The 25,736-nt window shown below is 41.2% G+C and overlaps 1 protein-coding gene across 1 annotated transcript in view; it reads left to right on the top strand.

Moving 5' to 3' along the window:
• The window catches only part of GUCA1C (guanylate cyclase activator 1C), a 219,304-nt gene that overhangs the window by 81,440 nt on the left and 112,128 nt on the right, over positions 1-25,736 (top strand). The window contains exon 2 of the mRNA XM_073616093.1: positions 4,150-4,299. Coding sequence (XP_073472194.1) covers positions 4,150-4,299 — 150 coding nt within the window. The remainder of the gene's footprint in view (positions 1-4,149; positions 4,300-25,736) is intronic.

The following is a 25,736-nucleotide window of genomic DNA, read 5'->3' as shown; positions in this document are numbered from 1 at the left end:
ACTGAGTGCTGCCGGCTACAGTTCATTGAGGGAACCATGAATGCCAACATGTACTGTGACATACTGAAGCAGAGCATGGTTCCCTCCCTTCGGATACTGGGCCGCAGGGCAGTATTCCAACATGATAACGACCCCGAGATCACCTCCAAGATGACCACTGCCTTGCTAAAGAAGTTGAGGGTAAAGGTGATGGAGCATCTGTGGGGCATCCTCAAACGGGAAGGTCTCTAACATCCACCAACTCCATGATGTCATCATGGAGGAGTGGAAGAGGACTCCAGTGGCAACCTGTGAAGCTCCGGTGAACTCCATACCCAAAAGGTTTAAGGCAGTGCTGGAAAATAATGGCGGCCACACAAAATATTGACACTTTGGGGCCAATTTAGACATTTTCACTTACGGGTGTACTCACTTTTGTTGCCAGCGGTTTAGACATTAATGGCTGTGTGTTGAGTTATTTTGAGGGGACAGCAAATTTACACTGTTATACAAGCTGTACACTCACTACTTTACATTGTAGCAAAGTATTATCTCTCTAGTGTTGTCACATGAAAAGATATAATAAAATATTTACAAAATATTTACAAAAATGAGAGGGGTTTACTCACTTTTGTTAGATACTGTATAGCCAACAATATGACTCCTCTGGGATTATGTTTTAGAGAAATCTCAACTGAGTTTGTGCAATAACTTTTCTGCAAACTGTTCATTCAGGTTGATAGATTTCAGCATTTCTCATGAATCCAGGAAGAAACATAGGTCATACAAGATATCCTCAACGCAACAGGAATGTTAAAAAATAGTCTCTGTGATAAATGTATCCTCAACTGATTTAACAAAGTCAGGAAAAGCGTTTGACTGTCTGATTCTTCTACTAATCATTTTAATTTGTTCCAAATCAAATCATTGTAGATGGTATTAGAAGTGTAAGAATTATTTCTTTGCAAAAATAGTTTTCTGAACATAAGAGGCACTGCGGTTGCAGACAGACCTATTTTATCCCCAACAGAGTGTGCCACAGATCAGGATGATCCAGATGTAATTTTTGTTACCACTTGCCAACCGCCTAACTGGGAAAGCACGTCATGACTTTGAACTTTAATAACGGGTTTATGGCTGCAGCTAGATGCCATAACCCCGTATTAATTTTTCCCTTTAGGCTCCAGTCTTTCTAATAAAAGTGATCTGGGTGGCGGATTCGCTGCTGGATCACTTTTAGAAGCAGCGGGAGGGGTCCACCCTCCCTCCTGCCGCTTTTCAGTGGGCTTACTTGGATGATCAGCAGCCCTAGGAACCGATCTGGCACTGGCAGCAGCTGATCATAGAGATGAGTGAAGGAAAGATGGCCTCCACTCAGCTCTATGGATTAGGAAGACTGGAACGACATCATGACGGCCCAATGTAAACAAGGCCATTTTTTTTTTTAAAGTATTAGATCAATTTTTTTTTCTGTAATTTTTTCCATTGTAGAGGAGAGATGTGGGGACAGTGTGAAAATAAAAAAATATATAAAATAAACAATAATAATGACTTAGGTCATGCTCACATATGTAAACCGTGTTTGCACCACATATGAGAAGTATCGCTGTGAACATCAGAGCAAGAGCAATAATTCTAGCACAGGACCTTCTCTGTGACTCTAAACCGGAAACCTGTAGAAATGTTTAAACTTTGCCTATGGAGATTTTTAGGTACTGTACTTTGGTGCCATTCCACGAGTGAGCACAATTTTAAAGCATGACATTTTAGGTATCTGTTTACTTGGTGGAACATCATCTTTCACATTTTACAAAAAAAAAGGGTTCCATTGATGCTGATTGAGCAAATAGGTCTGGTTGACAGATTTCAAGAAGATTTTACAGAAAAAAGTGTTTTTGTCTTATGCCACGTACACACAAGCGGACTTTTTGACCGGACTGGTCCGACGGATCGAGTCCGGCGGACAATTCGACCGTGTGTGGGCTTCATCGGATCTGCAGCGGACTTTTTCGGTCGAAAATCTGACGGACTTTAGATTTGGAACATGTTTCAAATCTTTACGTCGGAACTCCGCCGGACCCAATTCCTATCGAAAAGTCCGCTCGTCTGTATACTAGTCCGACGGATGAAAACCGACGCTAGGGCAACTATTGGCTACTGGCTATCAACTTCCTTATTTTAGTCCGGTCATATGTCATCACGTACGAATCCGTCGGACTTTGGTGTGATGGTGTGTAGGCAAGTCCGTTCGTTGGGAAAGTCCGTTGGAAGTCCGCCGAAAGTCCGTCGAATAGTCCGTTGGACCAGTCCGGTCGAAAAGTCCGCTCGTGTGTTCACGGCATTAGGAATAGTTATTACCATTCATCAGGCTGATAAAGGTGGCAGTGTGGTGGTTTTTGACACTTTCTTGCCAATAAGAAAAAGGAAGCTCTCAGTCAACAGTCTATTTTGTATACCTATACCTATAAGAAGTTTTAAGTTCTGATCCAGGTAGACAGATTTAGTAAGATCTTTTCAAGCTGATTGATTATGATATTGCTCTGGGTTTAATTTCTGATAAACTGGCCTTGTTTTTGAAAGCAGATAATCCCACTGTGGCCGTCTTTTACCTACAATACACAAACCACCTGAACCACCTGTAGTTTCCAGCACTGAATCCCTTAATAAACTTATGTGCAAATGGTTCGATTCTTATTTTGGTCTCCTTTTTACGAGATATCAAGTATACTGTATATTAAATCTAATGAATGAGGTACTGCTCCTGTACGCTGGATGTCAGATCTTTGTATTCTTTCATACCACACAATTTTGGATTGTGTAAGCAAATTTTTGTTAGTCTTGGTTCACCCTAGTGCAATGCGAATTTGATTACATATCAGGTGTGATTATGTAATGTGACTTGTTTGTGAGTTTAATCCTGTGTCTTTTTGCATGGGATTTTATGGCTGGTATTCAAAGGGTCCTGCTGCTGTTGCTGCTCTTTGAGGGGCCAAGAATTTGCCTGGAAAGAGAGCGTAGGGTTAAAACAAATTAAATTGCTTTCCAAATTATATCAGAATTGCATATGTTTTCTGTGCACTTCTGTTGAAGTCTCTGGGACCAAATCACACTGAAAGCACACCAAAGTAGTGCAGGAACCTTTTCCACAATCGCTTTATGCTGAGTTGCATTGATGTGAAAGGGCACCATTGAAAACAATGATTTCCATATTTATGTTATTCTGTTATCCTGCGGGCAGGGGGATTATCGGAATTTGGAAACCCCTTTAAGAAAGGGGGACCCCAGATCCCCCCATGTGAATGAGTATGGGGTACCCCTACCCATTTGCCCCAAAAAAAGCAGTGTAGTGTTACAAAAAACAAGAGACCGTTTTTGACAAGTCCTTGATTAAAAATGAAGAATGTTCCCCATCCCCTTGGATTGGGGGGACCCCACGCCATCTTTTTTTACATTTTGACGTGTGGTTCCCCCTTGAGATCCTCAGAGCACAAGTTACATGCCACAAGTCGGATCAGTTAAGATGATGATCCGACTTGGATGCGACTTCCATTCAAATCAATGAGCTAAAATCACGCCCAAGTCAGACCAAAGTAGTGCAGGAAACTTTTTTAAAGTTGGACCAGTTAAGACGGCTCTCAGAAGGAGCCATTGATTTTGACATGCCATGCGACTTGTGCCCTGGAAGTCAGAGCGCATGTCGGACCAGTGTGAACTGGCCCTGATGCTTCATGAAGATGTTGGAATAGCCCTGTAAAGGCAGGTACTTATTTTAAATCCCCTGTGAGAAATAGTCTTTTGAGGGATGCTGGTTGTAATCCTAAATGATCTAAGCACGCAACTGCACTAACACTGAGTTTTATACAGGGTTAATATTTAATCTTACGGCAGATTGAAATCTCTTGAATATCCAGATTGGATGTTGAAAAGAATGAAAAGGGCAATGAACAGTTGCCTTTGGAGATTTTATTCTCTGTTGGGAAAAAAATGAATCAGGCTTCATATGGATATTTAGCTTTCTCTGGATCAACTGTGGGTTTTGGGTTTTTAAGTTGCAAATGATGTCTTTCTTTGTTTTTTCAATGGATGAGTAGACTAAGCTATGTAATGTTTCAAGACAAAATTTGTATTACTACTTTTTGTTTACAATGTATTTTCACTGTTCATTCCCAGGATGGATTTATTGACTTTTTGGAATTTATAGCTGCAATCAACTTGGTTTTGCGAGGAAAAATTGATCAGAAATTAAAGTGGTATTTTAAACTATATGATGCAGATGGAAATGGATCGATTGACCGAAAAGAATTGCTAAGTATTATAACGGTAAGGAAACAAATCCACAGAACAAGCAACTTACTCTCTGCGGACTAAATACTTTTTATTGGAGTTGTTATGCATCATTTTTGAGTCATTGCTCATCTTTACTCCTGTAAAAGTTTCTACCCAATGGTTTATGTGACCCCAGTGCCATATAAATTTTTGTGGCATGATTCAAGCATTTTGTAGCATTCAGTCGGGAATAATGAGGCCAAAGAAAGTTCAGGTTCTATCAAATAATACAGGCTTTGTAGAGTTTCCAGTGAATTATTGATGAGTATCTTACCATGTCTGGCATTAATACATGATCTTCAGATATTCACATAGCCAGCAGTTATGCTCCACTAGTATATTATAATTGGTCAGTTTTATAGCTTTATGTAAAATGGTTTTAACAGTCATGACATATGTTAGATACATGGAGTACTATAGAAAAAAATGCAGAACGGACAGATGAAATTTGGCATTAACCATGGCTAAAATTGCAAAGTTAATTATGTTTTAGATATACGCTTCAAAATAATGACTTGAGAAGCCAGCAAACATACATTTTTGGTTTATTTAAAGAATGCTTTATATTATTTAAGTGTACATAACAAGGCACAAGGGACTTATCAGAAACAATATTACAAAACTGGAAAAAATGGGGGACCCCCCACGCCCATTTTATTTTTTTTAAATGGCGTGGGGTCCCCCCAAAATCCATACCAGACGCTTATCCGAGCATGCAGCCGGCAGGCCAGGAAAAGGAAGGGGACGAGCAAGCGCGTCCCCTGAACCATACCAGACCGCATGCCCTCAACATGGGGGGTGGGTGCTTTGGGGCAGAGGGGGCTCTGTACCCCCCCACCCCAAAGCACCTTGCCCCCATGTTGATGGGATCAAGGGCCTCATCCCAACAATCCCGGCCGGTGGTTGTTGGGGTCTGCGGGTGGGGGGCTTATCGGAATCTGAAAGGCCCTCAGATCCTGATCCCCCCCATGTGAATGAGTATGGGGTCTTTTATTAAAAAATGTCTTATTCCTCCTTCTTGCTCCAGTCTTCTTCCCCGCTTCTTCCCCGCAAGGCCCCCCTGCCCCAAAGCGCCCACCCCCCATGTTGAGGGCATGCGGCCTGGTAAGGTTCAGGAGGGGGAGCGCTCTCTCGTCCTCACCCCCTTTCCTGACCTGCCAGTCTGCGTGCTCAGATAAGGGTCTGGTATGGATTTTGGGGGTATGGTTTTTCGGCGTGGGGGTTCTCCTTAAGATCCATACCAGACCGAAGGGCCTGGTATGATCTTGGAGGGGGAACTCATGCATTTTTTTAATTTGGCATGGAATTCCCCTTCAAGATCAACAGAGCACAAGTGCATGCCAAAGTCGAATCAGTCAAGACTGCGATCCGACTTTGATCCGACTTCAGTGATATTCAATGGGCTGAAGTAGGATCAAAGTCAGACCAAAGTAGTGCATGGAGCATTTTCAAAGTCGGACTGACTTGAGTCAGACCAGTTAAGGCGGCTCTCATAGGAAAATATTGATTTTCGCAAGTCTTGCGACATGAGCTCCCAATGTCAGAGCGTTTTTCGTACCAGTGTGAATCCAGCCTTATTGTCAAAGCTTCGCTTAACAACAGTGTTAATTTTGGCAGCAAATTTCAATTTAGATTTAGTAGTTTTTAGGACTAAAATGGCATTTTATTTTTAGTCCAATTTTAGTCTTCTGCGATTGTTTTAGTTTTAGTCATATTTAGTCAACTAAATCCCAGTATATTTTAGTCAACTAAAATGTCCTATGTCCTCATTTTACAAATTTAAACTTGATTGGGTGTAATTAAATTGTAATGCAATCTACAATTTCCAAACTCATTATACTGCTGGAGTGAAAATCTAATATGTTATTATTTATGGTATTGAGGTATGAACATGCACTACAGACCAGTGTTAATTTTGAAGTCAAATTCCAATTTAGTTTTAGTCTTATGCCTCGTACACATGATCGGACTTTCTGACAACAAAACCGTGAATTTTTGTTCGAAGGGTGTTGGCTTCAACTTGTCTTGCATACGCACAGTCACACAAATGTTGGCCAACAATTACAAACGTAGTGACTTACAAGACGTACGTGATATGTCCATTGTGAACACTAGTTTTACAAGACCGAGCGCTTCCGGCTCGTACTTGATTCCGAACATGTGTGGACTTTTGTGTAACGGACTTGTGTACACACGATCAGGAAGTCAGACAACAAACATTTGTTGGCAGAAAATTGGAGAACCTGCTAGCCAACATTTGTTGGCGGAAAGTACGACAACAAATGTCCGATGGAGCATACACACGGTCGGACTTACCACCAACAAGCTCCCATCCAACATTTCCGTCGGAAAATCTGATCATGTGTATGTGGCATAAGTCTTTTGACTAAAGTGACATTTTAGTTTTTGTCCCATTTTAGTCATTTGACTAAAATGGAATTTTAGTTTTAGTCGTATTTTAGTCATCTCAATTGTTTTAGTTTTAGTCGTATTTTAGTAGACTAAAATAGTATTCATTTAGTCGACTAAAATGTTTTAGTTGTTTTAGTCAACGAAATTAACACTGCTTACCAAGCTGAAGTTAGAAGCTGGTTGGCTACCATGCACAGCTGCAGCAGATTCTGTGTGCACCAGTTTTAGTAAATCTCCTCCACTGCCACAAGAACAAAGGGGAATTCTTCCAACAGGGGCACTGATTATGGTAAACAATTTTAGGAGTTTTTAGAGACAAAAATCCCGATTAATATTGACACAAGGAAGTGAAAGACTTTCCTTCACTTTCTGAGGTGTCTACAGGACAAGAAGTGAAGATAAATCTCCCCAACAGGACACAGATAACAAAAAAAGTAGGTGTTTTAACTTTTCCTTAATCTATACAATTTTTTTTTTTTTAGCTGAAGATATTTTAAGGGAATTCTACCCTTTTTAAAACTTTTAAAAGAAACTGTCTTGCCTAAGAGCAGACATTACAAGGTGCCTGCTCCTATTTACAGGTGCATCTTATAAAATTAGAATATCATCAAAAAGTTAATTTACTTCATTAATTCAATTCAATTTTTAATACAGAAATGTTGGCCTACTGAAAAGTATGTCCATGTACCTATGCACTCAATACTTGGTCGGGGGGTCCTTTTGCATTAATTACTGCATCAATGCGGTGTGGCATGGAGGCGATCATCCTGTGGCACAGCTGAGGTGTTATGGAAGCCCAGGTTGCTTTGACAGCGGCCTTCAGTTTGTCTGCATTGTTGGGTCTGGTGTCTCTCATCTTCCTCTTGACAATACCCCACAGATTCTCTATGGAGTTTAGGTTAGGCGAGTTTGCTGGCCAATCAAGCACAGTAATACCATGATCATTAAACCAGATATTGGCACTTTTGGCAGTATGGGCAAGTGCCAAGTCCTGCTTGAAAAAGGAAATCAGCATCTCCATCAAGCTGATCAGCACAGGGAATAATGACGTGCTCTAGAATTTCCTGGTAGAGGGCTGCGCTTACTTTGGACTTGATAAAACACAGTGAAGAAACACCAGCAGATTACATGGCTCCCTAAATCATCATTGAATTTGAGCGATGACACAGCGGGACTTGGCCCTGCCCCCTCACCACAGAAGCAGGAGCCAATGCCCAATGAGGAGGGTGACAGTGATGAGAGCCGCTGCTCTCATGCATGTCGCTGGATTGGATCGGGCTCAGGTAAGAATAAGGGGGGGAGGGGCTGGGGGGATCCTGCAGCAGAGAAGGTTTTTTACCTTAATGCATAGAATGCACTAAGGTAAAAAAAAAAACGTTCACCTCTCAGACACTCCAAGGCAAACAACTGTCCATGTGCTTGTTTTTATGTTTTATTGAGGGATTTGAACTTGGATAGGGTATAGGAAGTATGGGATGCCCAATGGAATTTTGAAGAGCTTGCTGGGACAAACTATATACATGCTGGTATACACACTCCATTTCTCCTCCTGCAGGCAGGGGCCGCGGGACCCTATAAGTGTAGCAGAAATATAAAGTTGGCGCTAGCTGTCCCACGTGTGGCTACTGAGCCTAGTAACCCATCTTCAGGCCCTGCCAGCCCTTCTGGCTGCAGCTGCCCTTCTCCACTGCCCATGACACCACAGTCCACTCCATTGGTTTTGCACCCACCCCAGACTGCATGCTCCCAGTCCTCCTGACTGTGCATGTCACTCACCAGCCCTCTCCTGGCTGCAACCAGTTGTTCCTCTCCCTGGAGACTTGCCTGGCAATGCTCTCTCCTGCTGTCCTCTCTTGCTCCTCCTGTGCTTCCTGTCCAGAACATCTTCATGATTTCTTGAAGGGCTCCATCCACACCCAAGCGGAGGCCCAAAGTCACCCACCCCTGACTGGGGGGCTTCCTCAAAGGCCTGCCAGCCTAGCATTCCATCTCCAAGCTCTTAACAACTACAACTCCTCCCCAGCTGGGCTGACCCCGAGTATTTGAGGAGGCCTGCCTCCTGCCAGTCCAGGTTGGGGATATGTCAGGGCCCCTTAGAATACCCTAGGCAGCTCCACCTCTCCTCTCCTCCTATCTTTCTATAATCTTCTATAAAGAAGAGGGAGGTCACAGTGATGCTGCCTGTGAGTCACCAGCTGCTAACCTGAGCCACTCCCAGCCCAGAATGAAAACAAACAGGCCTAGCCACCAGCTAGGCCTGCCTAAATTTTCCTACTCTGCTAGTGCTAGAAAAATCCTCACTCTAGCACCTACCTAACTAGAGAGTGCTACACAAGCATAAATAAAATTAGGAACTTTTAAATGACTAAATAACTTTTCCCTTATTTTGCTAAAACTCACATCAGTATGCAACACTGTTTTTTGTAAGTTTATCGATTTACTTACCTTTCTTGAGTCGACTTCCTGGTTTCCATGAAGGCACTTATGACATCGCCCTGCCCCTACTGATATCCCCGGGAAGGCAACGCCATCAGTGCCTTTAGGGAGATCTTGTGTTTAATCTGTGAGATCTTGCAAGATTTCTCAGTATTGTTGTACTGCCCATGCACAAGATGGAGCACATGACGTCATGTGGCTCACCTTGTGCATGCGTTGTACAATGTTACATTCATCTGTTTTTAAAAAAAAAAAGCTTTCTCCTGAGATCTTTTAAGATCTCAAAGGAGGTTTTCTGTTTATAAGACAATTTTGATGTCATATGGCACATGCGCGAAATGAGCCCCCTAACACTATTTGCTCCATCTCAAGCATGTGTACTAGTACTAAAGTGCAAGCTGATTATGGAAACGATTTTCGAAATGGCAGTGTGGGAGCAAGGGCCCAGGCAGCAGAGAGGCACTATAAAAAGGAGAAGGAATGGCAGCATGGAGGTAGGTAAGTGTACTTATTTATGTTTTAGGTCATCTTTATGTGTTCTTCTATAAAAAGGGGAGGGGGGGAGTCCACTTTAAAGAAAGCATTACTTGCCTAAAAAACAATGTATCTCTCACTTGTATATTATAAGTGATAACAAAACTATGGCTTAATAATAGGTCCATAACTGAAATATGTACATGGCTCTAGAGCAGTGGTCTGCAAGCCATGAGGGGTGTGACAGGTGAATCGTGACCGTGGCCCTGCCTCCCCCAACCTCCGCCACTCTCCTGTTAACTGCAGAGAGGAGAGCGGGAGGCGGAAGCTGGATGGAGGTCGGGGGTGGGAGCTACTCAGTGATTGGTTGCTAGGCAGTCCTAGCAATCAATTACCAGCTTGCTATTATGAACTCCGGCAGCTCCCATCTTCCACCCAGCACTATGCTGTCTCCTGATCTCCACTCTGATGAAGACACACAACCAGGTAAGTGTTACCTACACAGCGCTGTTGGCATGGAAGGGGTACACTGTTGGAGGGGGGACAGAGCACACTATTGGGGGCTGATGTGAAGGGGGACGATATTGTTTTGGGGGGTATAGGACACTACTGGGGGGAGGAAGGGGGCAGAGGACACTACAGTGTGGAGGGGGGGATGTGAAGGGGGCAGAGGACACAGCATTGGGGGATATAGGAAACTACAGGGGGAGCTTGATGTGAAGGGGGTAAAGCGACATTGTGTTGGGGGGTAAAGGACACTACTGGGGGGAGGAAGGGGGCAGAGGACACTACAGTGTAAGGGGGGTGATGTGAAGGGAGCAGAGGAGCATAGGTCCTAGCAATCATTTACCAGCTTGCTATTATGAACTCTGGCAGCTCCCATCTTCCACCCAGCACTGTGCTGTCTCCTGATCTCCACTCTGAGGAACACACACTGGCAGGTAAGTGCTACCTACACAGCACTGTGTGCATGGAAGGGGTACAGAGCACACTATTGGGGGGTGGATGTGAAGGGGGGCGACATTGTTTTGGGGGGTATAGGACACTACTGGGGGGAGGAAGGGGGCAGAGGACACTACAGTGTGGAGGGGGGATGTGAAGGGGGCAGAGGACACTGCATTGGAGGGTATGGGAAACTACAGGGGGGAGCTTGATGTGAAGGGGTAAAGCGACACTGTGTTGGGGGGTAAAGGACACTACTGGGGGGAGGAAGGGGGCAGAGGACATTACAGTATAAGGGGGGTGATGTGAAGGGAGCAGAGGACACAGCTTTGGGGGGTATAGGACACCACAGGGGGTTGATGTGAAGGGGTCAGTCAACACTGTTTTGAGGGGGTACAGGACACTACTGGGGGGAAAAAGGCAAGAGAAAACACTACAGTGTGGGGGGTGGGTGATGTGAAGGGGGCAGAGGACACAGCAGTGGTGGGTATAGAACACTACAGTGAGGGGAGGGGTGATGTGAGGGGGCAGACAACACTGCATTGGGGGGTACAGAACACTACTGTGGGGGAAGGGGGGCAGACAACACTGCTATGAGAGGGTGATGTGAATTGGACATAGGATACTACTGTGGTGCTGTCTTTTTATTGGGAGCTTGATTTTTTTTAAATTTTTTTAAAGGGCATCCTGTAGTAGACCCCACCCCACCCTCCACTTCTCCCCTCTCGGAGATATTTGCTTTTCTCCATGTTGTACCGGTAGATCTCAACCTCTGAATGGTTGCCTACCCCTGCTCTAGAGCCTAACTGGTTAATATATCTAAGGTTAATAATGAGTCGACAGCAAAATCATTTCATATTGCCAGATAGCTGCCTTCCAATCACAACTACAGTCTATCTGCTAAAGAACTGGCGAATACTGGGAAACAAAGGTATACTTTAATTTACAGGAAGTTCACAAAGATCTTGTGATTTACTGTATCTTAGGTTCTACTCAAGCAATGTAATTGTAAAATAAATATTGGTGAATGCTATGTATAGCTCTGTTATATGAGGCTATTTGTTTTTCATATTTACTGACCTTTTAAGACAACTAGTACTACAGAGTGCAATAAGTGCAAACAGAAAGGACACTTAACAATCTTAGTCAGCTAGCAAAGCCAGTTCTAGGAAATATCACAGATAGAGACTTCTCAGCTGTACAGCATATGCTGTTTTAAAAGCTTATAATGTGTGCTGACTCCAGGGTGAGAATGGCTTCGTAGCATTGTGAAGAATTTCCCTTTTCCAGCATATGCACTATGAAAAGATACTGGGTATTTCAAACACATACTCATAGGCCACCGTATTAGGTACATCTGCTTATTAATGTTAACAGCATAAGACACAAATGTCTCTTGAATTAAAAATGAATGGTGTAAAATAAAAGCAAAAAATCCAGTGTGCAGAAGTTCTGTGGGCTTATTTGTGCAAAGTGCTCAGAATAACTTTTATGAGTACAGTGCTTAAAGATTATGGTCTAAAGTAGTAGAAATCCACAACAGATTTAACTCTTGCTAGCTAAAAAAGTAACACTACAGCAGGCATAAATAACCAACACTGAACAACTAAATATTGGAAAAGCATTACTTGGTCTGACAAGATTCCTGCTGTGACATACAGCACAAATGATATGGAATTTTGCTTACACAGCATGCAAAGCATTAATACAATGATTCCTCCTGTCTGGAATCAAGAGATCTATCTAGCGGTTAGGGATGAGCTTCGAGTTCGAGTCGAACTTATGTTCGACTCGAACATCGGCTGTTCGCTAGTTCGCCGAACAGCAAACAATTTGGGGTGTTCGTGGCAAATTCGAATGCTGCGGAACACCCTTTAAAAGTCTATGGGAGAAATCAAAAGTGCTCATTTTAAAGGCTTGTATTCATGGTATTGTCATAAAAAGTGTTTGGGGACCTGGGTCCTGCTCCAGGGGACATGGATCAATGCAAAAAAAAGTTTTAAAAAGGGACGTTTTTTTGGGAGCAGTGATTTTAATAATGCTTAAAGTGAAACAATAAAAGTGTACTATCCCTTTAAATTTCGTACCCGGGGGGTGTCTATAGTATACCTGTAAAGGGGCGCATCTTTCCCGTGTTTAGAACAGTCTGACAGCAAAATGACATTTAAACTACTCGTTGCTATTAATGAATTGACGGTCTGACAATACACTTAAAAGTTCATTGATAAAAACGGCATGGGAATTCCCACAGGGGAACCCCGAACCAAAATTTAAAAAAAAAAAAAAAAATGACGTGGGGGTCCCCCTAAATTCCATACCAGGCTTTTCAGGTCTGGTATGGATTTTAAGGGGAACTCCGCCACAGGGAAGTCCCCATCAAGTCCCCATGCGTCAGAGGGGGGCGGGGTCACCAGGCTCCTCCTCCCCCCATTATTTAAGAACCGTCAGAAGAGGAGAAGCGTCACACAGCAGGAGTCTCCCTCCATGCCATCATGGATGCGGAGCGGCCTGAGGAGAAGAAGGGAAGAAGACGCCAACGCCGCAGAGAAAGATGCCAGACAAGAACACCGGAGGAGGAACCAGAAGAACCAGAAATAGAAGAAGATGGAGGAAGAAACCAAAGGAAGATAGAAGAAAGAAGATAGAAGAAAGAAGAAGCATTTAAATAAAGGAATTGTCAAAAACTGTCTCTTGTCATTTTTAACATTTTTGACACTTTTTTAGTGAAATGGTAGGGTACCCCCTTACCATTTCACACAGGGGGGAGGGCCGGGATCTGGGGGTCCCCTTGTTAAAGGGGGCTTCCAGATTACGATAAGCCCCCGCCCGCAGACCCCCACAACCACCGGCCAAGGGTTGTGGGGATGAGGCCCTTGTCCTCATCAACATGGGGACAAGGTGTTTTGGGGGGCTACCCCAAAGCACCCTCCCAATGTTGAAGGCATGTGGCCTGGTACGGTTCAGGAGGAGGGGCGCTCTCTTGTCCCCCCCTCTTTTCCTGCGGCCTGCCAGGCTGCGTGCTTGGATAAGGATCTGGAATAGATTTTGAGGGGGACCCCACGCCATTTTTTTAAAATTTTGGTGCGGGGTTCCCCTTAAAATCCATACCAGACCTGAAGGGCCTGGTATGGAATTTAGGGGGACCCCCACGTCATTTTTTTTTAAATTTTGGTTGTTTTTGGAATTTTGGAATTTCCCTGTGGGGAATTCCCATGCCGTTTTTATCAATGAACTTTTATGTGTATTTGAATTTATTGGAATTTTGGAATTTCCCTGTGGGGAATTCCCATGCCGTTTTTATCAATGAACTTTTATGTGTATTGTCGGACCGGCAATTCATTAATAGCCGCGAGTAGTTTTAAATGACTTTTTTTCCTTTGAAATGTCATTTTGCTGTCAGACTGTTCTAAAAATGGGAAACATGCGCCCCTTTACAGGCATACTATAGACAACCCCCCCAGGTACGACATTTAAAGGGATATTACACTTTTATTGTTTCATTTTAAGCATTATTAGAATCACTGCTACCAAAAAATCGGCCGTTTTTAAACTTTTTTTTGCATTGATCCATGTACCCTGGGGCAGGACCCAGGTCCCCAAACACTTTTTATGACAATAACTTGCATATAAGCCTTTAAAATTAGCACTTTTGATTATTCATGTTCGTGTCCCATAGCCTTTATGGTGTTCGCGTGTTTGAACAAATTTTTTGCCTGTTCGCAAGTTCTGGTGCGAACCGAAAAGGGGGGTGTTCGGCTCATCCCTACTAGCGGTGATATTATGGCCTTATGAAAGTTTCTCAACATGTATTAGAACATCAATTTTAATTGAGCACCATTGATGTCAGAGTGTTGCTGTTGGCAGTGTGCAGTGTACCTAATGTACCAAGAGAATGTAAAGAAATGCTATCAAGACAAGCCTATAGTTGTCACTGCATATGTAACTGAAAACAGAGGCAATATTTTCATTGTTAAGTGCCATCAAGTCGATGTCAATTTCTAGTGACCTAGATATGGATAGTGTTTCTTCAGAATAATACATCTTCTGTTTGGGTCTTATATCTTCGCATGCTCATAATTTCTGTGACAGTATTCATCCACCCAATTGTTAGTCATCCTTTTCTTCTTTTGCCTTCAATTTTTCAAAGCATAATTGATTTTTCCATTGAATTAGTTCTTATCATGTGTCCAAAGCAGGACACCTTCAGCTCAGTCATCTGGGCATCTAGCAATAGATTGGGTTGAGAGATGCGTTTGTCAGTTTTCCTTGCTGCCCATAGTATTCAAGGGATTTTTTGGCAACTCCAAAGTCATCACTTTGGTGTTGTCAACATACTAATCAATATATAGCCACGTATGCCTACAGGAAGGAAATTCTTGTAATATAATCTCCAATACAATATTCATCCAAGCTGTTTTTGCCTTTACATTTGTGTGTATGTTGAAAGCACAGTGTCATTCAAGAGTTTATTAATGATAAAAATATACTGAATATTTATTTGCTTGTTAAAACATTTGTCACTTACTTATTCTCTGAGCAGTTGCCAAATATATTGCTACTTTTTTTGACATTTGTAAAATTATGAACAGTATGTTGAAGACAAGCGTTGAATTCTGTCCAAAAACATTTTACTATTAATATGTGTCCATGTGGCCTTTAATAAGACTGTTGTGTGCATATAACACTCCGTAATCATTTAAAGAATGAAAATATCAGCTATTTCTTTACGTCAAACAAAAATGATTTTGTGTGTTCCTAGCATAATACAAAATATAATCAGAATTACTTATAGTTGTTATATATAAGCAGATTCTCTGTCTAGTAAGACAAACTGCACTTCCCTCAAAAAAAAAAAAAAAAATACTAGTTTTGTGACTGATGATAATTCCTGTTACCAGAAACACAATCTGCAGTCTGCTGGCTCTGAGTGCATCCTGCTGTGCTCTGAAAAATCTGCTACTGGGAGACTGATTGCTCATTTAACTTTGCAGAGCAGAGTACGGGCCCCAAACATTAAGCTGTTTCTGGTCACCACTAGATGGTGCTAACAGCAAAGATAGATTCAAACACATGGCCAAGGCCAAACAGAATTTATTTTTGTCAATAATAATGGTGAAGCAGTAGTAAAGTCTTGAAAAAAACATTTCCCCTGCAAGTTAATGTCATAATGTGCTAGTATGCACCGCATATATTTATTTATATTTTCCTTATTTATTTATTTTCATATCAGTTTTTTTATCGCTTTTTGCCTTTTTTTCATATCTACTGAGATCTCTACTGAGATTTCACTCTTGACTTTTTTACAACATTGAGGAGCTGGGTTTTTTTTTTTTTGGGGGGGGGGGGTCGCTGTTTGTTTTATGCTTTAATCCCCTTATTTGATGGTCACCTTTGTCTACATATTTATTTATATGAAAGGATTGTCACTCTCTTTTTCCTTGTTTAATGCAAATCCTATCCCACTCAAAACCAATTCTGGTGGTTCTACCCAACATGAAACTAACAGGACAGTGTGTAGACATCATGCTGCCCTAAGGCCCCTTTCACACTGGGGTGGTGGGGGGCGTCGGCGGTAAAACAGCGCTATATTTAGCGCTGTTTTACCGCGGTATTCGGACACTTGCGGTGCGGTTTTAACCCCCCGCTGGCAGCCGAAAAAGGGTTAAAACCCCTCGTATAGCGCAGCTATAGCCGGGGTATTACCGCGGTATAGCCGCGCTATCCCATTGATTTCAATGGGCAGGAGCGATGAAGGAGCGGTGAATACACTACTCCTTCACTGCTCCAAAGAAGCGGCTGACAGGAGATTTTTTCTTCTCCTGCCAGCGCACCGCTTCAGTGTGAAAGCCCTCGGGCTTTCACACTGAACAAACAGCGGAGGCTGTTTAGGGGCGGTTTGCAGGCGCTATTTTTAGCGCAATAACGCCTGCAAACCGCCCCAGTGTGAAAGGGGTCTAAATCATGGATAATAGCCTGCTGTAATACTTCTCTCTTTGTGTCAGAATCTTTCTTTTATTAAAAACTTACACTAAACTGCATTATTAGTCTGGTTTATATGAAAAAAATACTTTTCAAATGTGCAGACCTTCAAACAACAAGAATGAGAAATCACTTTAGGTTTCCAGACCAATAAAAAGCCTTGCAACATGATTTATCATTCTCTGCACTCTCCTTGCCAACAGTAAGGAAATATTTATCACAATTTGGACATTTTAAGACTTGATGTTTTAACCCTGCTGCCCCAGGCACTGGCGCACAAGTCCACAATTGGAAACACAGCCCTTGTAGCCAGCATGGGCTAAAATCTGCCAGGCAAATAAAGAAAATATTGATGAAAATAGTTTTGAAGAGAGAGCCTGTAAGAACATAGGAAGACTTAAACCAGGCATGTCCAAAGTCCGGCCTGCAGGCCAATTGCGGCCCGTGTTCCAGTTTAATACGGCCCCCCTGGTGATTTGGATATATATATCCTTTGTGGCCCCCCCCAGGGCCACAAAAAATGTAGGTTTGAAGAAGAAAGGTTCTCAGATCAGGCTCAGATCTTGTGATGTCAGGAATAGAATTGTATAATAATGGTTCTGATAGAACATTAATGTTTGAACAAAAAGCCGTCCTCAGAGGGTGCACATAGCCTCTGTGAGCATAGCACTGAAAAGGGAAGAGGGGTGTGGAGGCACCAACTCTGCTGACACTGTTATATGGTGAAGGTGTAATACATACACTTACTGGTAAGTCAGTTCAGATGGGGTGGCGATGTCCATCAGGGGTTGTGTTGTCCTGGGATGTGCTGGTGTGCAGGCTTCACTAGCGGTCCTTCACCTCAGGGGATGTTGGTTACTGGTTGAGAGAGGCTTAACAGCGGTGTCCAGTGTGTGGAAGCTCCACGCTAACCACCCTAGAACCCGGAATCGGAAGTGATGTCAGCGGTGCACAGGAAGTGTCCTGACACAGATAGGAGATAATACAGGCTACGCGCTCGGGGCTCACAGCTCCTTCCACTGGCCTGTTTGCTCTGAGGAGGAGAGCGACTTAAATGGAAGTACAGGACATCTGACTGATGGGATGTGGGCGGGACGTCCGCGGCTGTGGAACCACAACAGCCAGCGGACCCGCATTGTGAAAACAAGGATGTAAAAAATAAACAAATAAAGGTTGGTAGTGGGAAAAAATATGTTCAGAGTCAATAGTTTCATGTGCAAAAGAAAAAAATGTTTTATTTAAAAAGGATTAATAAGCAACTATTATATAAAAAGAAAACTTTAATAAAAGATAGGTAAAAAAAAAAAAAAAAAAAAAGGAAAGTGTCACAAATGGGATTAAAAAATGCATAAGGATGCATTGTTGGTGGACAATGGAGCACATTATGGGATAAAAAAGTAGAGGGGGGTGGGGAAAAGTTTTTTATCCCCCAAGTTATGCCATATCCCAGGGTAACAGAAAATGAACCCAGTGGGAAATGTCAAAAAAAGGGGACAAGGATTGATAGTCAAGGGTAAAAAATATTGGTAAAAAAAAAAAAAAAAAAAAATATATATATATATATATATATTAGTAAAGGATATATCGATAAAAAATATGTAAAATATATATATAGCGGGGGTCAAGCTACAATAAGGAGTGTGTCTCTATTTCTTCATTGAGTCCCCCCGGCAAAAGAGTGTCCAAGGAATATATCCAGTACGTTTCTTGCTGACATAAACGTTTAAAATGTTCTGCAGTCGGAAGGTCTCTGGGAAGGGGCTCTATGACCCAGACTTTGAGGCCTTTGGTGGATTTTTGGTGTTCTTTCAGGAAATGGAGAGGGACACTATGTTTGTCACTGCCCTTTTCTATGAAGCGCCTGTATTCGCCAAAACGTTGGTGTAAGGTGCGTATATTCCTGCCCACATAAAACAGGCCACATGGGCAGGTCAGGCAGTATACCACGTATTCACTAAAGCAATTGTGGAATTCTTTTATTGTATATGTTTTTCATTTGATGGTGAAGTCTTTTTGCCCATGGTTCATGAATTTACAGGTGAGGCATAATTTTTTCCGGCATTGATACATTCCCACTAGTGGAATGAGGGGAATATATGAGATTGAGGTGGATGGGGCATTTTTGATTTTACTAGGTGCTATTTTACTCTTTATGTTTTTTGCTTTGTGGTAGGATACCTTGGGTTGTTGGGTGAGAGAGGGGCCCAGGAATGGGTCTCTGAGCAGGATGCACCAATGTTTGGCTATGATGTTCTCCATTCTTTTATGACAGCCATGGAACTGAGTTGTAAATCGTGTTTGTTGTAAATCATCTGCAGTTTTTGCCTCTGGTTGAAATTTTGTTGCTTGTTGGCTGAAGGCTTTTTTAACCAGATTTGATGGGTACCCTTTGTCCTGGAATTTTTCTGAAAGGAGTATGCCTTGTGTATGGTAGTCTTCGTCTTTGGTACAGTTTTGCCGAATTCTATGGAATTGACTTTTAGGTATATTTTGGATCCACCTTGGGTGGTGACAGCTCTGGTAGTGGATGTAGGAATTTCCAGCAAATCTCCGTTTGAAAAATTGCTGCGCAACAACCGTGTAACATAAAAAGTTGCAACGACCACCATTTTATTAAATGATGTCTTTTACATGTAGGAGAGAAGTGTCATAATTGGCCTGGGTGCCAAGTGGTTAATTACCATAAGTAAGTAATATACAAATAATTATTATATATTGCTTTTAAGGTAATTTACTATATTTTCAAAAACTGTACTCAAGCAAGTGGCTTAACTGACAAATTACTGAAGTTTGAAGTTATATCTTCAAACCAGTCATTTCACAGTAAATAGATAAATAATATATTATTATCTTATAACATATAGCATAATAATATATGATTTAGCTTGATTAAAATAGTACCTTTTCAGCAGGCAGCAGATTCTCATTCTCCATCTTAACTGTGTGAGAAAAACATGGGATTATGAGTAAATCTTATACCCATAAACCCATGCTTTTTCCTTCTAGTTAAGTGGGCTGGGCTGGAAGGGAGCATGTGTCTTCTATGACACTGCAGTCAGAGGACAGCCTCCACTGCAGCATTTTTATTGTTCCAATAGTGCTTTACCATTGGTCCAAGGCTCCAAGCTGTCCATTAAGCTCAGTGCTTCTGACAAGAAGTGAGAGACACTGTGAGCTCAACCTCTCAGTCTGCTGCAAACAGAGCGTACCAGCTTGTATTTACCACTTCCAGCCCAAGGACGTCATATGACTTTCAGTGTGATCATCTGAATGATGCCTGCGGCTACAGAGTCGGATATCCTCGTTTTCAGCTGGTGATTCTGTGCACCATAAGAACGAGGACATCCCCCCGCCGCCATCCGCTGCTGGATGACAACCATAGAGATTTCCGGTAACCAGATGGTCACCAGTCATCGCTATGACCGCCAGAGGCCCGGGCACGACGTTATGACATATGACTGCAAGTTGTAAACAAAGCCGCCCACATATGTAAACGCCGTTCAAACCACACATGTGAGGTATCACCGCAAGCAACAATTCTAGCACTACAACTCCTCTGTAACTCTAAACTGGTAACCGGTAAACATTTTTAAAGCGTTGCCTATGGAGATTTTTAAGTATAAGTGTGCACAATTTTAAAGTGTGACATGTTGGGTATCTATTTACTCGGCGTAACATCATCTTTCACATTATACAAAAAAACTGGGCTAACTTTACTGTTTTGTTATTTTCTTTATTTTTTTCCAAAAAAAAGCCATCGAAAAATTGTTGTGCAAATACCGTGTGAGATTAAAAGTTGCAACAATCTCAATTTTATTCCCTAGGGTGTCTGCTAAAAAAGATATATAATGTTGGGGGGTTCTGAGTAATTTTCTAGCAAAAAATTATGATTTTTACATATAGGAGAGGAGTGCCAGAATAGGCCTGATATGGAAGTGGTTAAACTGGCCACTCTGTATGTAGCTTCTGGCAGGCTGCACAAGAAGCCCCATATCTCAGGAACTATTGGTGGCAGGATCCCCAAATTTCGACCAGTGCTACGACCCTCAAAACTCGATTTTTATTTTTCTTTTAATGTTAATGTCATTGCCTCACCTGTCTCCCCTGACTGCAAGTCCCTGCATTAGACAGATGGTTGGTAAATTTAGTACATTGCTCTCTATTGGTGTGCAGATATGTTAATAGTGCCCAAATAAGAACAAGATTTAAAATACCTTTTTCAAATTTTTTGCATATTTTATACTTGTTCAAGAATGTTCCTTATACGGTGTGTGTTGAAATGCTTTACTCATGGTTTTTGTATGTTGTCCTCATAGTATAGGGAAAACGAAACAAAAAATATCACCTATAGAAAAGAATTTTAAAAAATACAATAGGTGCCAGTGAATAGTTCTACCACCAAATTCCGAATTACAAAATCAAATGTATTAATTTACTTGTCAATAGAGACATAGTATAGAGACATGGGATTATACTGGTGTATTTGTTTCAAAGAAATTCTACAAAAACACATCTAAAGTGACAATAATTTACTGGTTCAAATGAAATAAAAGTTAAAATCATGTACCGTATATAAAATCATACATTATACACATCCCCAAAAGGCACCCCCTATTGGGCCATCCATAACTCAAAAGATGAAGCTGAAGATCTCAGTGTCCTATTATTACCTAAAACATCAGGTGCTAAATACACTTAGTGCAGAGATAAGCTGCATACATGCTGAGATCTAAGTTATGGATGAGGCCTTTAACGCATTTCACTTGTTGCTTCTTCAGTGGGGTAAAAAGAATGTTAGGCAGCGGCCGGTCGACACATGGTGAACACTGTCATGTCAAAGTAAACGGGAGCACCACCGGGACAGGTATGATAGAACAGGTTTAGACCCCTCCAAAATATGGTCCATGCCTTCAGAGTGTTATAAGGTTGCAGCGTTCAAGTTGAAATATAAGGCTTATATATACAGTCCCTTATTAAAATGTTGGAGTCTCAGTGTGTCCACTTGTTTGAACCAATAAAATATTGGCATTTTAGATGTATTGTTGTACAATGTACTGTATTTGAGAGAAATAAAGATCCCTTGTCTCTATACTATGTCCCTATGGACATATACATTGATTATAGAAAAGAATGAGACAGGTTTCAGTAGACCTGCACAAATTGTCCTCATAACTAAAATAGTCATGGGTATCAGTTTAGCATCAAATTGATCAAAACACTTTATGAACAATCACTTTGCAGCATGAACTTTATATTGTCTGAAAGCTTTTTTAGTTGATAACAGAGCATAATACTTTACCTTCAATCATACCATACAGCATGGCACAGAAAATCTCATTAGTGGGTCTCCCTAGTATTCCTGAGTGACAGCTGCTTCACAACCAGAATGTTGCACTGTCGTATCTGGAGAATGAATACTCTGACCTTAATGCACTAAAAAATAGAACATCACGCAGGCAGTGCACATGGTCACTTTATATATATATTACTAATTCTCTTACCTGATAAACTACAAAATGTGGCCTTACACAACCACCTTGACAAGCCTCCATCCCTATTATACAAATAAACAATAAACAATAGGCATGGGACTTTATATGAGGCATGTCACTTCAAAATAATAATACAGAAAATACATATGGTACAAATTTATTTTACAATCAAAATAAAAACATAACATAATCTCAAAATACATAATGCAGTTTTGGTAATAAGATCAGAAAAAGCATTAAGAAGTTGACATATAGCACATGATTATTGGAATAAATTCATAGTATACAGATACATGATGATATTTGCATGAACCAACACATGATGGACAGGAATTGTAAGAATCAAACTGTCTAGGCATTTTAAAACACGTTTTGTGGATCTGTCCACTCATCAGGAGTATAATGCCAAAAATTAGGGATGGGCCGAACACGCCCTGATTCAGTTTACACCAGGACACCTTGAACAGGCAAAAAGTTCTAGCGAACATGTGAACCCTATTAATGTCTATGAGACACAAACATGAAAAATCAAAAATCCTAATTTTGAAGGCTTATATGTAAGTTATTGCCATAAAAGTGTATGGGGACCCGAGTACTGCCCTAGGGGACATGTATCAATGCACAAAAAAAGTTTTCAAAATGATTGTTTTTTCAGGAGCAGTGATTTTAATGATGCTTAAAGTAAAACAATAAAAATGAAATATTCCTTTAAATATCGTGCCTGGGGGGTCCCCGTAGTCTGCCTGTAAAGTGGCGCATATGTGCGATGTGTAGAACATGCAGCAGCAATAATGACATTTCTAAACTAAAAAAATGTCAGTTTAACATGCTTGCGGCTGTAATGTATTGCCGCCTCCCGGGAGCCAGCAATATAGATGAAATATCAATGAAAAAAAACAATGTGGCATCTGCTATGGATTTTAAGGGGGACTCCATGCCAAAATGTAAAAAAAATTGGCGTGGGGTCCCCCCCAAAATCCATACCAGACCCTTAACTGAGCATGCAGCCTGGAGGTCAGGAAAGTGGGGGCGCTTGCTCATCCCCTCCCTTTCCTGGTCTGCCAGGCTGCACGCTCGGATAAGGGTCTGGTGTGAATTTTGGGGGGACCCCACACCAATTTTTTTTAAATTTTGGCATTGAGTTCCCCTTAAAATCCAAACCAGACCCTAAGGGTCTGGTTTGGATTGGGGGGGACCCCACGCCGTTTTCTTTCTTAATTCTGCCATAGGGTTCCCCTTAACTACTTCAATACACTTTATTATATACTTTGCACTATATACCCTGCACTGTATTATATATACTACACTGACTGCGCTATATATTCTCCACTGTATTATATATACTACAATGACTGCACTATATACGCTGCAATGTATTATATATACACTATACTGATGGCACTTTATACTCTGCACTGTATTATATATACTACACTGATTGCACTATATACACTAGACTGTATTATATATACTACACGAACTGCACTATATACTCTCCACTGTATTATATATACTACACGGACTTCACTATATACTCTGAACTGTATTATACTGTATATACTACACGAACTGCACTATATACTCTGAACTGCATTATATATACTACACGGACTGCACTATATACTCTGCATGTGTACAAATATATAAATGTGTCCAAAAGAGAACATCTTATATCTTTAGCTTTTTCCTTGTCACTTTCTGATCACACTCTGATGTTCCCTATTGGGTAGTTTGGACACAATCTTTAGATACTAATACACTTTCTTATATACCCATTTCACATATTTACCTTTATATATTTGTACACGTGTATATTTTTCAGATTAGCATGGGGTAGATGTGTCCCCCCACTTTTTCATTCCACATGGATTACATGACAGCAACTTGGCCTGTTCCTTGGCTGCTCCCCTGGTCTGGACGGTTGTTCCTGCCTCAGTTCCAGGTCAGAAATTTCATCTGACATACCTCCCGTTTGCCCTACATATTAGCTAGGCCAACTTTTTGAGCTGACATGTAAGTATCAGACCTTCTGTCCCCTTAAGATCTTTCTCTTTTTTGCACAATATAGGGACATTTTTACCAATATACAACTTTTTATTTTCCAAATTTTTAGATATTTTTGGCATTATACTCCTGATGAGTGGACAGATCCACCAAACGTGTTTTAAAATGCCTGATTATTACCATTCCTATCCATCATGTGTTGGTTCATGCAAATATCATCATGTATCTGTATACTATGAATTTATTCCAATAATCATGTGCTATATATCAGCTTTTTAAATGTTTTTTCTGATCATATTACCAAAATTGCATTATGTATTTTGAGATTATGGTATGTTTTAATTTTGATTGTATAATAAAATGTACCTTATGTATTTTCTGTATTATTATTTTGAAGTAACATGCCTCACATAAAGTCCCATGACTAATTCTCTTACCTCTTTGTGCCTTATTTTAACACTACATTATATAAAGTTGAAATCTAGGCAAATGTAACAGACACACAATATTGCAGCTATAATGCAGTTATATATATTAATTTGCTCATGTGGAAAAAATACATATGCACATGCGCATTTATTATCCTCTTATTTAAAGAAATCCTTTTTTTAAATGTTTTCCCCCATCTGTGTCCCATTGGGGAGATTTCCTTTCACATCCTGTCTAATAGGTACAGCAGAAGTGAGAAGAAAACCCTCCAAAGTGGGTCACCAGGGTCACCAGAACTAGTGTACCCATTTGAAGATTTTCCCTCTATTTCTGTTATGGCGATCACTCAAAATTTGGAATTTTTTTTCACGTTTGTTGGTAACGGTCACCAGGACAGGTAGAGAGGGTGAATTGCTTTTTCTTCATCCTTGATAGTGCTAATAGGTGCCTAATTTCTCATGGTTCATAGCTGATGCCTGACTTACTTTGAATTTGTATCTAACTTTTATCTAATGTTTTCTTAAACTTATATTTGTTTAGGAGTGTGATGTTGAAATTACTTTTAATACTGGATAATAATTAAAGGCAAATTCAATGAATTCTTGATTCCTGTTACTGTTCCTATACAATATCAGGATTTAATTGGTGTGGTCAATTGTCTGTTAAAGTGGTAGTAAATCACAGTGGATGAAAAAAATTAAAAAATCCCTGCAAGGCAATGTCTTAATGTACTAGTATGCATCGCATTATGAGAGACTTATCTTAGAACAAAGCCCTCCAGCGCCGCGCTGTCACTGCTGAGAGGGCTTCCATCTTCCCCCAGTCTTCCTTCTGGTTCACGTCTTCCAGCTACATGGGGGGCCGGGGGGCATGAAGATGTCACTCCCACACATGCATGCGGGACCCGCCGTTTATGGCACGGGCTTTGAAGGTCTGGCATACAGTGCAACGTCGCCGGCTGCATGCACTCTAAATCTCTCCTAAACTGTGCAAGTTTAGGAGAGATTCACAGTACCTACAGGTAAGCCTTATTATAGGCTTTCCTGTAGGTACAAGTGGTAGAATAGAGTTTACTACCACTTTAACATAATTAATAATTAATTGTCCTCTCTAGCAGGTAGGGTCTTGTTTAGAGTAAAATTGTTTTTTTTTTAGTTTAAAAAGATAGACTGTTAGTTGGACACAATAACTTCAGTCACTTTGAAAATAAAACTGGTTATTAAACCAAAAATAATTATGCTTTTAGAGAGGGTTAATTATTGT

The sequence above is a fragment of the Aquarana catesbeiana genome, linkage group LG02, assembly GCF_042186555.1.
Source record: "Aquarana catesbeiana isolate 2022-GZ linkage group LG02, ASM4218655v1, whole genome shotgun sequence".
In the NCBI taxonomy this organism is placed as follows: Eukaryota; Metazoa; Chordata; class Amphibia; order Anura; family Ranidae; genus Aquarana; species Aquarana catesbeiana.
The sequence above is the reverse complement of the archived record's forward strand: the minus strand, read 5'-3'. Positions and strand labels throughout refer to the sequence as shown.